The sequence below is a fragment of the Zygotorulaspora mrakii genome, chromosome 2 (assembly GCF_013402915.1).
Source record: "Zygotorulaspora mrakii chromosome 2, complete sequence".
In the NCBI taxonomy this organism is placed as follows: Eukaryota; Fungi; Ascomycota; class Saccharomycetes; order Saccharomycetales; family Saccharomycetaceae; genus Zygotorulaspora; species Zygotorulaspora mrakii.
This window is the reverse complement of record NC_050720.1, coordinates 1,271,036-1,285,179: the sequence shown is the minus strand read 5'-3', so window position 1 is coordinate 1,285,179 and position 14,144 is coordinate 1,271,036. Positions and strand designations below refer to the sequence as shown.

General features: G+C 40.1%; 10 protein-coding genes across 10 annotated transcripts; 5 read left to right on the top strand and 5 right to left on the bottom strand.

Annotated features, from left to right (window-relative positions):
* Positions 1–72: 72 nt before the first annotated feature.
* Positions 73–762, bottom strand: HG535_0B06520 (uncharacterized protein; the record flags this gene model as incomplete). The annotated part of the gene is made up of 1 exon (XM_037287440.1): positions 73–762. The coding sequence occupies one exon, from the start codon at positions 760–762 to the stop codon at positions 73–75; it is 690 nt and encodes a 229-aa protein (XP_037143335.1).
* A 227-nt stretch (positions 763–989) lies between these two features.
* AFG2 (AAA family ATPase AFG2) lies at positions 990–3,350 on the top strand (the record flags this gene model as incomplete). The annotated part of the gene is made up of 1 exon (XM_037287439.1): positions 990–3,350. The coding sequence occupies one exon, from the start codon at positions 990–992 to the stop codon at positions 3,348–3,350; it is 2,361 nt and encodes a 786-aa protein (XP_037143334.1).
* Positions 3,351–3,607: 257 nt separating this feature from the next.
* Positions 3,608–5,656, top strand: VPS33 (tethering complex ATP-binding subunit VPS33; the record flags this gene model as incomplete). Its single annotated transcript, XM_037287438.1, has 1 exon — positions 3,608–5,656. One exon carries the CDS (start codon positions 3,608–3,610, stop codon positions 5,654–5,656), a length of 2,049 nt encoding a protein of 682 aa, XP_037143333.1.
* A 295-nt stretch (positions 5,657–5,951) lies between these two features.
* Positions 5,952–6,134, bottom strand: COX9 (cytochrome c oxidase subunit VIIa; the record flags this gene model as incomplete). Its single annotated transcript, XM_037287437.1, has 1 exon — positions 5,952–6,134. The coding sequence occupies one exon, from the start codon at positions 6,132–6,134 to the stop codon at positions 5,952–5,954; it is 183 nt and encodes a 60-aa protein (XP_037143332.1).
* A 412-nt stretch (positions 6,135–6,546) lies between these two features.
* COX8 (cytochrome c oxidase subunit VIII) lies at positions 6,547–6,768 on the top strand (the record flags this gene model as incomplete). Its single annotated transcript, XM_037287436.1, has 1 exon — positions 6,547–6,768. The coding sequence occupies one exon, from the start codon at positions 6,547–6,549 to the stop codon at positions 6,766–6,768; it is 222 nt and encodes a 73-aa protein (XP_037143331.1).
* Positions 6,769–8,593: 1,825 nt separating this feature from the next.
* IDP1 (isocitrate dehydrogenase (NADP(+)) IDP1) lies at positions 8,594–9,865 on the top strand (the record flags this gene model as incomplete). Its single annotated transcript, XM_037287435.1, has 1 exon — positions 8,594–9,865. The coding sequence occupies one exon, from the start codon at positions 8,594–8,596 to the stop codon at positions 9,863–9,865; it is 1,272 nt and encodes a 423-aa protein (XP_037143330.1).
* Positions 9,866–9,970: 105 nt separating this feature from the next.
* On the bottom strand, positions 9,971–10,168 carry HG535_0B06460 (uncharacterized protein; the record flags this gene model as incomplete). The annotated part of the gene is made up of 1 exon (XM_037287434.1): positions 9,971–10,168. The coding sequence occupies one exon, from the start codon at positions 10,166–10,168 to the stop codon at positions 9,971–9,973; it is 198 nt and encodes a 65-aa protein (XP_037143329.1).
* Positions 10,169–10,394: 226 nt separating this feature from the next.
* Positions 10,395–11,231, bottom strand: ATP10 (Atp10p; the record flags this gene model as incomplete). Its single annotated transcript, XM_037287433.1, has 1 exon — positions 10,395–11,231. One exon carries the CDS (start codon positions 11,229–11,231, stop codon positions 10,395–10,397), a length of 837 nt encoding a protein of 278 aa, XP_037143328.1.
* Positions 11,232–11,510: 279 nt separating this feature from the next.
* Positions 11,511–13,037, top strand: ART10 (Art10p; the record flags this gene model as incomplete). Its single annotated transcript, XM_037287432.1, has 1 exon — positions 11,511–13,037. The coding sequence occupies one exon, from the start codon at positions 11,511–11,513 to the stop codon at positions 13,035–13,037; it is 1,527 nt and encodes a 508-aa protein (XP_037143327.1).
* Positions 13,038–13,183: 146 nt separating this feature from the next.
* Positions 13,184–13,942, bottom strand: CCW14 (Ccw14p; the record flags this gene model as incomplete). Its single annotated transcript, XM_037287431.1, has 1 exon — positions 13,184–13,942. One exon carries the CDS (start codon positions 13,940–13,942, stop codon positions 13,184–13,186), a length of 759 nt encoding a protein of 252 aa, XP_037143326.1.
* Between the last annotated feature and the right edge of the window lie 202 nt (positions 13,943–14,144).

Below are 14,144 nucleotides of genomic sequence, written 5' to 3'. Positions count from 1 at the left end.
TTCATTTAATAAGTACGCATTACCTCTCTACATATATACTCTTCAAGAAAACTCAAAAACAAAAGCCTGCATTCATCGAGTGAGCATGGTCTGTACAATATCTTTTGCAATTTCAGCTTTCAAAAACTCATTGACCGTCTGCGCATCGTTTGTCTTGGCGATATATCCAATAATTGCATTAAAAGATCTTTGATCGTATACATACTGTATTCTCAATGGGATTTGACTTTGCGGAATCGGTAATCTAGCCAATTTCGCGAGACCCTTACGTTTCAAAAAATGTCGTACTAGCAAAGCAGGCTTCTTTTTCCAGGAGCTTAATCTGCCCATCTTTAATCCATAATTGAAGTCATATTTGCCAACATCTTTTGAAGTTCTCTTGTACAACTGCATAAACGTTTCCTTGACGACCAAATGTAACAGCCCTCTACCCTCGATTTCAAGATGCTCGTTGCTATAGCTTCTATCTTGATCAACCCTTAGCGTTGAGTATTTTGTGGGATAGAAACATTTAATGATCTCAGCTTTGTCTCGCAAAGTAACTCCATATTTGTTCATCTCTAAACTTTTCTGAAGATTCTCTACTCTCGCACCATTTCCAAGTTCTTGTCTTTTGAGCAGGGGCTCTTTCAATACTTGTGTGTAAGATGTTGGATTATCCAATTGGATGTAGGTTTGTCCTCCAGTATTGTTACGTTGAGCTACAGATCTTCGCAGAAACCTGTAAAAACACCCATTCGAACGCTTCATTAATACCAACATATCTCAGGACAAAATCAAACAGGACATCAGTGGTACAGTTATTCTGGAAACCCCTCAGGAATGACTCCCCTTTGCGTATATCACATATGTTAATTTACTATTATTTCTTCAACTTTATGGCTCTTCGACAAAATCAAAAAATTTCGAACTTCAATCTACCTCATCAGTAAAAATGAAAAGATCTGCTGAAGGTATTTAGGACAGAGAGCTCAGGAAATATTGAAGAGATGCCCCCAAAGACTGGCTCTTCAGCAGCTAAGAAAAAGACCCCATCTTCCAACACATCAGATGGGATTAAAGCAACAAAGTTCAAATTACCTATTGAATATATAACTAGACCTTTTCCATCAAACGAAAATAGCGACAAAAATAATTCAGTGGCGATTGTACATCCAGATGTATTGAAAGAACTAGATATAACAAGCGGTTGCATGTGCAGTATATCCAAGATAGGTGCAACTGGAATTATAGCCATTGCGAAAGCTGGAGATGCGAATTCTCAACCTGAAAATGTTATTTTGCTTTCAAAAACCATTAGATGTGTTGCTAATATTATTCTCGGAGACAGGCTAGAATTAAAGAAGGCTGTAAGACAGCCTCCTTATGCGTCAAGTATTGTGATTGGTAATTTACCGCAAGAGCAATTGAATGAAACAAAACTGCTTAAGAGGCTCGAACAAATGATCGATGATACGGGAGTAGTGATGCCCGGCATGATTTTCCACGAAATAGTAGTTGATAAAGAGTACAAAATAGATGTAGTCATCATAGATGTATTGAACGATACGCTTCCCAATATATCAAGTGTGACTTTGAGTAACAATCAAAACGGAATCTCGGATTCTTTCTCAGATAGTTTCGAGTATATATCACCACCAGTGATATTTCGTAAAGACTTTACCAAGGTCACTTTTTCTTCGGTTAAACTACCAAATTCAAAGTACCAGTTACCAGAGGCACTGACCTATAGTTCAGTTGGCGGTCTCGCGAAGGAAATAGACCTTTTGAAAAGTACCATTGAACTGCCGCTGCATAACCCAACCTTATTTACAAGATTCTCTGTTAACCCACCCAGAGGAATTCTCCTCCACGGCCCTCCTGGGACGGGTAAAACCATGCTTTTGAGATGTGTTGCAAATTCATCCAATGCTCACGTTCTGACAATAAATGGTCCTTCAATAGTTTCGAAATATTTGGGTGAAACGGAGGCTGCATTGAGAAACATGTTTAATGAAGCTAACAAATACCAGCCATCCATTATTTTTATTGATGAGATAGATTCTCTCGCTCCAAATCGTTCTAGTGATGATTCAGGGGAGGTTGAAAGCAGAGTTGTGGCGACCCTACTTACTTTAATGGATGGCATGGGAGCGGCAGGTAGACTGGCCGTCGTTGCAGCTACAAATAGGCCCAATGCTATTGATCCAGCTCTTAGAAGACCGGGAAGATTTGACCAAGAAGTTGAAATTGGAATCCCGAATGCAGATGCAAGACTAGATATTTTATTGAAACAATTCAATAAAATGTCACCAGAGCGTCATTCGTTATCTGGTGAGGATATTAAGAATATTGCGTCGAGAACTCACGGGTATGTTGGTGCTGACTTAACAGCTCTTTCGAGAGAGTCCGTTATGAAGACAATTCAAAGAGGATTACAAAAGAGTGTTGATTTTGACGATCATTCATTAAAGGTAACTGTAGATGATGTCGAAAATGCAATGGCAGAGATAAGACCAAGTGCGATGAGGGAAATCTTTCTTGAAATGCCAAAAGTTTACTGGTCTGATATTGGCGGCCAAGAAGATTTAAAGCGCATGATGAAAGAAATGATACAATTGCCATTGGAAGCTTCAGAAACTTTTACAAGACTGGGAGTCTCAGCTCCAAGGGGTGTTCTATTATATGGTCCTCCAGGTTGCTCAAAAACGCTAACAGCAAAGGCGCTGGCTACCGAATCCGGTGTCAATTTTCTCGCTGTTAAAGGTCCAGAGATTTTTAACAAATATGTGGGCGAATCGGAAAGGGCCATAAGAGAAATATTTAGGAAGGCACGAGCAGCAGCACCAAGTATTATTTTTTTTGATGAGATTGATGCCATCTCTTCTGACCGTAGCGGTGACGGACCTTCAACTGCGGCTGCAGGCCATGTTTTGACATCTTTACTGAATGAGATTGATGGTGTGGAGGAATTGCATGGTGTCGTAATTGTGGGAGCTACCAACAGACCTGATGAGATCGATGCTGCTTTACTAAGACCAGGGAGACTGGACAGGCACATATATGTGGCTCCCCCAGATTTTGCAGCCAGACTGCAAATTCTTAGGAAGTGTACGCAAAAATTTAACTCAGATGTGCCACCAGATTACGATCTGGAGGACTTGGCGAGGAGAACTGATGGCTGCTCAGGCGCTGAAGTCGTATTACTCTGCCAGGAAGCTGGTTTGGCGGCAATTATGGAAAATGTGAACACTACAAGAGTTGAAGCTCGTCACTTTGAAAAGGCATTAGGTGGCATTTCAAGGGGAATAACCGAAGAAATGCTCGATTACTATCGAGCGTTTGCTATGAGAGGTGGCATATCCGTATAATCATTTTATAGATATATAAGAAAAGAGAAGAATTATAGATGTTCCAGCCGCGCCCAGAGAGCGACTGTCCGTTATTATCGGCTGGCTCTTGTTGCTTTGTGATGTTTTCATTTTGTAGCACAGACATCGTGAAAGATCCGATTCAAACCAGCTTCTCTTTTTTCAAGAAAAGCAGACCTCTTCAAGAGAACAACAAATGGTAATGAAACGCGATAGCATTACTCGGCCAGCTTCACATTTATAAGTCATCCTTCTCCATGATTTCACGATGGAATACTCGCAAGTTTGGCAAAACCTTGAGCGAGAATTTATGCCACATTCTAAAAGAGATACCTAGTCACAATCAGATTCTGGCAGTGCAACCCCAAATAGTGCCATTTTTAAGTCAACTGATATCATTTAGCCAATTGACTGAATCTACCCCAGCACGAAAGATTATTTTGCTTGATGAGCAGGCTGAAAATAATATAAGGGATATAGTAGTCGGTATGGAAGATATGACGCTTGTATTTATTATAGATATACGTACCGAACTTATTGTCCCAGATAAATTAACTAGAATCTTGGGTGAATTCAGAAATCATGGTGCAAATGTCATATATTGTACATGGAAGAATCAAATTTCAAACCGGCTGCTAGATAGTGAGGCAGAGCATCAGGTCACAATTCCTCACTTTATTAAATCACAACTAAAAATGTTTGATGATATTGGACTGTATGCTTGGAATATACTACCTGTACCCGAGGTTGACGACAATCTGTTGCTGTGTGACCTATTGTTCAATAATGAAGGAGACAATATGTATGCGCCCAGCAATTATTCAATGCAAGGTGCTACTAGGGGTATTCTTGTGGATAATATGGTTAATTGTTTGCAGAGTTTAATCGAAGAGACGAACTCAACAGTCACACATACCGTAAGTCTTGGCGATGAATCTAAGAAGTTTCTGGATCTATTACATAAGAGGATTGAGGATAATACAGACCGGAAGGAGCATTTCATAAAGGATACATTGTACGGGGAAAAATATAGCGGTTTGGAGACTGATCTAATTGTTTTAGAGAGGGATATGGATCCTTTGACACCTTTACTGACTCAGTTGACTTATGCTGGACTACTGGATGATTTACATGAGTTTATGCCTGGTGGTAAACTGAAGTATGTAGAAAACGTCACACTGAAATACCAAGATGATGAAATTTGGGATAGCCTTAAATATATGAATTTTGGAGCTTTGGGACCGATGCTTAACCAGTCAGCCAGAGAATTACAAGAAAGTTACGACTCGAGACATAAAGCGGAAAGTGTTGGAGAAATTAGACAATTTGTTGATTCGTTAGGTTCGTTACAGGGAAAGCAAAAACTCCTTAAGATGCATACTTCTTTATCGTCAGACATATTAGGAGATGTAGCAAATAACGAGGACTACAACTTCAATCGTGTTCTGGAAATCGAGCAAGATCTTTTGTTGCAGAATTTGGAAAACAAAGGTAGTTACGACGCTATCATGGATCTAAATTACGAAAATCAAGTCGAAATGAGACGTATTTTGAGACTTGCTTGCATATCCTCGGTCTGTAAGGACGGATTAAGAGATAAAGATTATGAATCAATGAAGCGGGAACTCATTGATAGCTATGGGATTGAAATTTGTTTTCAATTACAAAGATTAACACTTGCCGGCTTGTTCACTAGTAAATCATTGATTGCCGATAACATTGTAAGTCCATTTTGGAAAAGAGAATATAGGTACATATCGTCTTGGCTGGATACACTACCACCCATCGACGATGAAGAAGGAGACCAAAATGGTCTTGAGGGGAAAAATGACGCAACTCATCCCAAAGATGCTACTTTTGCTTATTGTGGTGTTGTACCGCTAACAACAAGATTTATCCAGTTATTATATGATCGAACGGTATTGAGTAAAAACTACTCATCTCAGCAACCATTTATTCTCTCCAGAGAACCAAGTATTGCTAAAACTGGAGAGCTCTTCGAACAGATTTACGGTACGGCAAGTGTAGCAAAGCAAGAGAGCTGGCTGCCGCCTGTTCGCAAAAACAGGAGAAGAGTTACTATCGGTAAAAGTGATAAGAAGAAAGCTAATGATATTGCCATTATTGTATTTCTGGGAGGCGTTACATTGGGTGAAGTGTCAACAATAAGATTTCTTCAAGATAGATTACGTGAAAAAGATATTAACAAGCGATTCATTATAGTAAGTGATGGGCTAATAAATGGTAACCGTACCATTGATAGCGCTATTAACGTCAAGCTCCGTACGACTCCAACAGATATTTGAAAAAACATAAGTTTCGGAAAACGACCGTTTTATTATAATGATATATAAATGAAATAGAATAGAATAAAAGCATACAAAATTACAATCGGTAATTTTTAATCCTTTTATCTTTGATTCCGGATAAATATTGTTTTGCGTACATTAGTGATGAGATCTTGAATATTATAGTATGTGACAGGATTAGTCATAGTTCCCTCTTTGTCCTTTAGTTCCGTCATGAAAAGCATTTTTGATTGAAAATAAGATGATGTGTTTTTTCGTGGAACCCGTCTCAGGTTAGGTTCCTCCGCTGTACCTATTCTTCTATCTTCTTCTTTTCCGCCAGTTCAGCGTAAAAGTTCTCACGTTTGTTAATGACTTTCTTGTGGAATCCCCACCACCAGTAACCTCCCATGACACCACCAATGGCAAAGCCAATTGTGATATCGGCCAAAATTCTTTTCTTCAAAGTACCTGTGATTGGAGCGATTGCAGACATGTTTTATCCTGTTAAAATCTTTAGGAAACTAGCTGGCCACCCTTTCAAATGAAAATTAATCTTTGAAAAAGGTCTATGATGATTTGGAAGTTGTATATGTTCCGTTAAGTTGCACCAACTCTACCTCAACCAAGAGCCACTAAATTTCTTAACGTGAAAACCACCCACGAGCCAATCAAAGCGTTGCATTCGTCAATTGGCATACATTGATAACCCGAACACCGCATAAATTTTTATCGGCAAGTTATATTTTTTTTTTTTAATCTAAGGAGAAATCATCGAAATTTGATGGATTGAAAATGTGACAACTAACATTTACTTGCAATCGATATAACTGTTTCACTCTCAGCAGCATCACTTAGCCAACAATAGTCTCGCTCAAACTATAAACCACAACTGCATCCATTATAAAATGTTTGGACAACAATTGATTAGATTTTCCACTAGAAGAGCTTTTTCGTCCAGTATTAGACAACAAGCTCATTTCAAAGAAGGTGTTTATTCCAACCTTCCCGTCAAGGTTCACAACAGAAAGATTCCATTTGGTTTGATCCACTTTGGCTTTTTCACCTTGGGCTTTTTGGTTCCATTCTTCTCCTCGTTTGTTCAAATGAGAAAGTCTGGTTTGATGTGAAGGAACCTGCGTAACGCTCATGCTTACCGGGTTTTGAATAAAAGCATCATCTGATTTGGCTTTAGGTATTCATTCATTGCTGATCATGACCACTTAATATTCAATAGAGAAATGAAAAGACAATAAAGATATCAGGAAAAGATTAATAAATTGATAATATGGGAGAGGGACGGATGTCAATCAATCTGACTGGGTAAACTTCCATAGGCTTCAATAGGGCATCATATATTATTTATGTTTAATAGAAAGGTTTATATTTCCTCACTCAACTCTTGAAGTTTTTCATTAGTTCTTTCACCTACGTAACCAAACTATAATAGTTCGCCGCCAAGTTATAAGACAATCACAGTAATATAAGGGAAAAATGTCAGCACCATCTTATTCCTCTAATTTTATCTGCCCAGGGCTGGTGCTCGCTTTATTTTTAGAGCTTTAGTATGTTGTACATTACCAGCTCTAGTTGCGTAAGTGCGTTTTTGCTCTGCCTGACAATTTTTGGCAGTAGCTCATGTGCGGCAATGAATGTCTCACTATCTGAGTAAAAGACTCGTTATAAGTCGCAGGATTACGGCTTTCTTTGACGATTGCCAGGTTTGCCGTTGCATTTGGAATTTGTCATTGTAACTGAATTCTGTTATATTATTTGCGGATCCACTAATGATACCGGTTGACTGTCTGTTAATTGAGAAGAAACCCTCCATTGAGGCGTACGATGCGTATCTATAGAAAGAATATTTGGCGCAGAGCGGATCCTCTATGGTGTTACTACAGAGACTCTCGTAGAACTGTCAATGCCCGTAGGCCTTCGCACAAGCCAGCACCAAGATGGTTTTTAGCCCTGCATGGAAGATTTTTTCGTTCTTCTCACTGGCCAATCTTACACAGTCAAATATGCAGTGCATGGACCTCCCGTAGGTGAAGAGGATGAAGAACGTATGTTTGAGAGTGAAAGCAACTCGTCGTTAGAACCATTGTGCCTCCTTTACCTTTTATAATGTACTTTCGACACCTGTATGCACGATCTTAATCGGGCAGCTGCTTTCCAACCTGTGTCCTGCAAAAGCAGCCCTATTTGATTTTACAGCTACCCCCTCCCCCTACCAGCTTCAAGTCGTATCTCATTGGCACTGTTACCAGAGACCTTAGACCTCAGGGAGGCTTTATTTTGACTCTGAGGCAGATCGGAGAAAGGTGGAAAAGAATTCACACTTCAACATGGATCCCTTTATTCTCCCCATCTTAGCATCCAGGACCTGGACGTCAGTCGTCTTCTATACCGAGCGCTCTTCCTTATCCATCTGCCATGGGCATGCTAAATGTTCGCTGAGCTCACAGGAAGTGGCTCTTGCTAAATGGATTGTTGTGCCCACTACCAAAATGAGGAAGCAGTTACTCTAGCTACTCATCTATAGAGGTAATACCGGCTTACCTACTCACTCTTCCCAAAGTACCGGATGTGTCTTATGATGACGCATATGATATATTTTAGCCGCCCAGCTTTTTATTTTTTCCTCTTCGCCTTTGGCCGAAATTGTCCGGTAGAGGACGCAAAAATAGTTCCCATACCATCGGACAATGAAGTGCTTAACTCAATTCGTTTACCAGCGGAATTGAGATTTTTGAATGACTTCAAGTGATCCGAAGATGCGGGATTGATGATTCATTGATCTGACGTGACCCGACTTGTCTTTATAAAAGCAGGTCATAAATCGGTTTGTCAGAGTATTCTGAAGAGTTCTGACACTGAAGGCTCGCTGATTAAATTTTTACAGCTACGGTTCCAGATCGATTCGTACTGGGGTGTCAGTTAAAAGCGGTTTCGATCATGTTTGCTAGAAGATGTTTGTCCACTACGAGGGCGCTGTCTAAGATAAAAGTGAAGAATCCAATTGTTGAACTAGACGGTGATGAGATGACTCGAATCATTTGGGATAAGATCAAAAAGCAATTGGTGTTGCCATATGTGGACGTGGATTTGAAATATTATGATTTATCTGTGACGTCACGTGACAAAACTGATGATAAGATTACCGTTGACGCTGCTAATGCCATTAAGGAATATGGCGTTGGTATTAAGTGTGCCACGATTACTCCTGACGAGGCCCGTGTCAAGGAGTTTGGCTTGAAAAAAATGTGGAAGTCTCCAAATGGTACCATTAGGAATATTCTTGGCGGTACCGTTTTTCGCGAGCCGATAGTCATACCAAGGGTTCCTCGTCTTGTTCCGGGCTGGAAGAAAGCAATCATCATTGGCAGACATGCGCATGCTGATCAATATAAGGCAACCGATGCTATTATTCCTGGTGCAGGCAAATTGGAGCTAGTTTACACACCGGAAAATGGATCAAAACCAACGACGCTGGAGGTTTATGATTATAAAGGAGCTGGTGTCGCATTGGCAATGTATAATACTGATGAATCCATTCGTGGATTTGCTCACTCCTCGTTCAAGTTGGCATTGAATAAAAAATTGAATTTGTTCTTGTCTACAAAGAACACAATTTTGAAAAAATACGATGGTAGATTCAAAGACATTTTTCAGGAAATCTTCGAGCAGGATTATGAGAAAAATTTCGAGCAAACTGGTATTACCTACGAGCATCGTTTAATTGACGACATGGTCGCTCAAATGATCAAGTCAAAGGGGGGCTTCATTATGGCTCTGAAGAACTACGATGGTGATGTGCAATCCGACATTGTTGCTCAGGGATTTGGCTCGTTGGGATTAATGACTTCTGTTTTAGTAACTCCAGATGGAAAGACTTTCGAAAGTGAAGCCGCTCATGGTACGGTCACAAGACATTTTAGACAATACCAACAAGGTAAAGAAACATCGACGAATTCGATTGCATCAATCTTTGCTTGGACCAGAGGCTTGGCAAAGAGAGGTGAACTGGATAACACACCAGAAGTTACTGAGTTTGCCTCTATTTTGGAATCCGCTACGCTTAACACAGTTCAAATTGACGGTATCATGACAAAGGATCTAGCCCTGGCCGGAGGTAACTCTGATAGATCGGCATACGTGACTACCAACGAGTTCTTAGAGGCTGTTGCCAAAAGATTAAAGTCCGAGTACGCCGAAAAGAATAAATGAACTTTTTCCAGGCTCCATTTAAATCTTGATTACTCTGCTTAAATATGATGTACGCATTTTAGTTTATATCAATAACGGTAAGAAAGATTAATTATTAATATATATTCATTTTGCTATCATATCTCTTTGCAATTCCTTCTTGTTTAAATACTCCCAAAGATAGAACAGTGTATAGTAACTGCCAACACTTAATACCAATAACCGTCCAACAGGCTTGCCCCACTTTCTATACATCATTGCATGTGGGGATGGCGGCTTCTTTGCATCAAAATTAGCAGAGGAATACCATCTTTTAGGCATCATATTAGAATGCAATTATTGCCAACGATGCATTGTACCCAACAAGAACCTTACTTGTTTGTGAAGTTGATTCACCTTTTCTATACAGACAAATGCTTACTGTACTGGAAGGTCACAGTGAAATCAAGCCGTATGTATGGGTGTGCATTACAAGCTCACAACACAAATTACACGGATCACAGAAGGACTTTAGTATTTTGTATTTACAAGAGATATATGCATTAGTCTACTAGTCTTTGAATTCATTTGCAATGTTTCTGGCACATTTCCATAGGGTGTTGAACTCTTCAGTAGATGCGCGACCGCATCCCATCCACCTTATTTTCAAATTGGGGTCCACTATGATGACATAACCTGTGTAAACGTTGTTGATTTGTAGTTGTTCTCTAAGCGTGTATGGCAATTGATCTCTTTGACAGGTTAAATATGTCGAATGGTTTTCCTTAGGGACCAGTGATCTCAGTTTGCCCATTGACAACTTCATCACGATAGATTTCAAAAAATTCTCCATCATATTCAATTCTATGATCTGTATCTTATGGCCTTTGGTAAGAGATTCATGATCCTTGCCCAAATAATTGAGGTCCAGTTCTTCGTTCTCGAAGTAACTTTTTATCAGGTCATCACCCACTTTACTAGTAAACATTCTCATCACACTGACCTTACCCTTCAACTGATCCTCAATACTATAGTTTTCGCCCAAAAGGTTTTTACCAGTGATATGGGGAAAGTACAACGCTGTATCTGAGCGCCAATACGATTTTGGGGATATGAATAGCTTGCCATTGGTTTTTCGAAATGTATGGAGCTCGTACATTCCAGATTTGCTGAATTCCAAGCCTAATTCTCGGCTCCTTTTGTCTGTTTTCTCATTATCAAACATATCTCTCAAAGAGTTGCCCTTCGAATAACTGCTATTCGATGCAGGAGGGCTTGAGAGACCTATAGGTCTCACCAAATCCTTTACCACATGTTCTTTCGGGGCCGCATCTACAACGTTTTTATAGAACTTGTCGAAAATTGATCTGGTTGCACTGCTACTAAATGACCTCCTGATTTGAAACATATCAGTTGCTTGCAATGCTTAAATGTATGTTTTCAATTGAAGGTTTTTTAACTCTTTCTGGTTACATTCATACTATTTTCAAACTTCAGCCTAGTTACTTGCTTTTCGAATCAAGGCAAGAAAAAGATTTGCTTCTCCACGACTAAAATGGGGGCGGAGATGCAATATGTTGATGTTTCGAATGATCAAGTAAGTCTTCTTTCTAAAGTTGAATCTGACCTCTACTGTAGGTCAGTGTAAAAAAAATTCTGTCTAGATCAGGCAGAGCTTTATGTGCAAATGGTGGCTAAAATCAGCATAGCGTTAAACCCGCCCTATAACAATGTATACTATAGTTCAAATGATACCGTTTCAGGAAACGTGAGCATATCTTTGAAGAAATCAGTTACAATAAAACAGATAAATGTTCTTTTGAAGGGATATACTGAGACCGTAACCAAAATTGATCCCATTAGCCTGACCAATCCCAATAATATGATGACACCAGTGCAGGATAACAAATCACTTCACAATTTAGTCTCATTAACGAAACGCGTCTTCCCCCCTGATAATGTGTGGGATGCCATCGAAGGCTCTTCGAAGCCTTTTAAGGTCAAACCGGGAGTTTATGAATACAAATTCCAGTTTCCCAAAATGCCTAAGAAGCCAAAATGCTTGATAAATCACACCAAGGATTTGATATGTTTTACAAAGCAAGAAGAGACAAATATTCCACCAAGTTTTAATAATCATTGGAAGGATTTAACAAAAATTGATAATCTCGACTTATTTTACTATTCATATGGCAAAGTAATTTATACCGTTCAAGTTCAAATTGAGCTGGGAAAATCCACATCATGGTATAAGCCTTTTCACAGAATTATCAGAGAAATAGAGCCCATTGAATTCATACCGGAGCCGGCAGAACTGCTTTACGATGACGGAGAAGACGAAAGTGAACGAGAAACTAATGGTCAATCCACGGGTGGAGGAGATACTAGTAGTAGAAATCTCGGCCTATCTAATAATAGTAGCGAAGCGTATCTCAACTCCATTGAAACAGAATCGATACAAGATTATAACATGAGTCCACAAATGCTAGAACAAGAGATTGCCGGTCCCTCACTCCTCTCTAACGAGAGATACAAAAGATATAGATCAACCTACCGCATGGGATTGCCAGATGGTGTAAGTTCAATGTGGGTTGAAGTAAGAAGTCGCAACATGAGAGAAACTTATCGAAGAGATTTTCTGTTCAAGAATGGCAGTGGGAAATTTGATCGAGTTTTTCTGGTGTTGAAAGGAAACATCAAGCAAATTTGCAAATTGAATATAGCTCCTCTGAGTATTCAATTCAATTTATTAGAGACAGTCACGTATCTTTCACAGGGAATTGCAAATGAAAATTTCTCCTCACTGAGGTTAGTCGAGATCAATAGCTTATCACCCAAAGTACGATCAATAATGATGGACTTTGCGAAGGTACGGGTCGTATCGAGCAGTAGCCAGAATGGAGTTGAAGGTAAATTGGAATGTGAAATTAAATTGAAGGATAATCCAATCCTGAAGAAATTAAAATTTAATGAGGAGGATTATCTGCATCGTGGGAATAGACTTTACAGCTTCAAAACATGTTCAATAAAAAGAATTTTCAATTTCCAATTGGTCATCAATTGGGAAATCAATGGATCACTAAGACAAACGGAGAATATCATCAAGCCCATGCAGATTTTCGTTCAAGCAAACGACAATGTCCAAAGTGACATTCTGCCAAAATACGTCAACCCACCCTTGTATTCGGAGGGTTCGGCGTCTATGAAACAGTAATCAGAATCACGTTTATACTTTTAACATATGTATTTGAGATATTTATGTACAAAAGAAACCTGCAGTTTGTACCAAGACGATAGATGTTTGGTGGGTATCCTTTCACAACAATTGAAATAGAAGATAACTTTTTAGTGAAGATCAACTTAGACTAGTAAAGCGGCAGCAGCGGCAAGGAATAGCGAACCGCCAACTTGCAGAGCGTTACCTTCAGCGGAAGAAAGATATGATAGGGAATAAGACGAGCTGGCGCTGGAGCTGGTCTCTGGAAGCAAAGTGGAAGAAGATGTCGTTGATGTAACCAAAGAGCTTGTTGGGGCGCTCGAGCTGACTGGTTCGGCAGAAGTGGATGGTGCTACAGAGCTAGATGGAGCAACAGAGCTGGAAACCTCAGAGGCTGAGCTTGAAGTCGACGACACAATTGAGCTGGAGGCCTCAGTAGAGGAGCTAGGAGCGATCGAGCTGGATGCTTGGGAAGAGCTGGAGCTGGATGCTTGGGAAGAGCTGGAGCTGGATGCTTGGGAAGAGCTGGAGCTGGATGAAACGACTGAGCTGGATGAAGTGGCACTCGAAGAGACGGCACTTGAAGAGCTTGAGGAGCTGGCCGAGCGCGAGGAGCTCGAAGACCTCGAGCTGATATTGGCCCCTTGGTCAGAACAGGCACTGCTGAAAGCGCTGGAAGCCGAGTCGGCGTCTCCGCTTGGACAAATCGAGTTCAGACATTCCTGAACCGAGCTGGCTTCGTTCGAGCAAATGCACCCAACCTGGTTCATCGAGTTACACTGCGACGACTGTCTTGTGACCTGAGCCACGCAGGCGAGCAAACAGGCGGGTGGAGCGGCCATGACTTCACTGGACAAAGCAGCCAAGGAAACCACAGTGGACACAACAGTTTGGAAACGCATCTTTCTTCTTAAGCTGGTATAACTGGTAATAACGTCCTATTTCTAACGAATGTAACGACAACGACTGTCTTGGATCCAATTGTATCTCTAAATGATGAAGAATCCTGTTTTAAAAACAAAATCCAGGATCAAGTAACATCATGAACCATATGTAAGAGAATAATCACAGTACTGCCAGCTTTTTTCAATTGTTTATGTGACC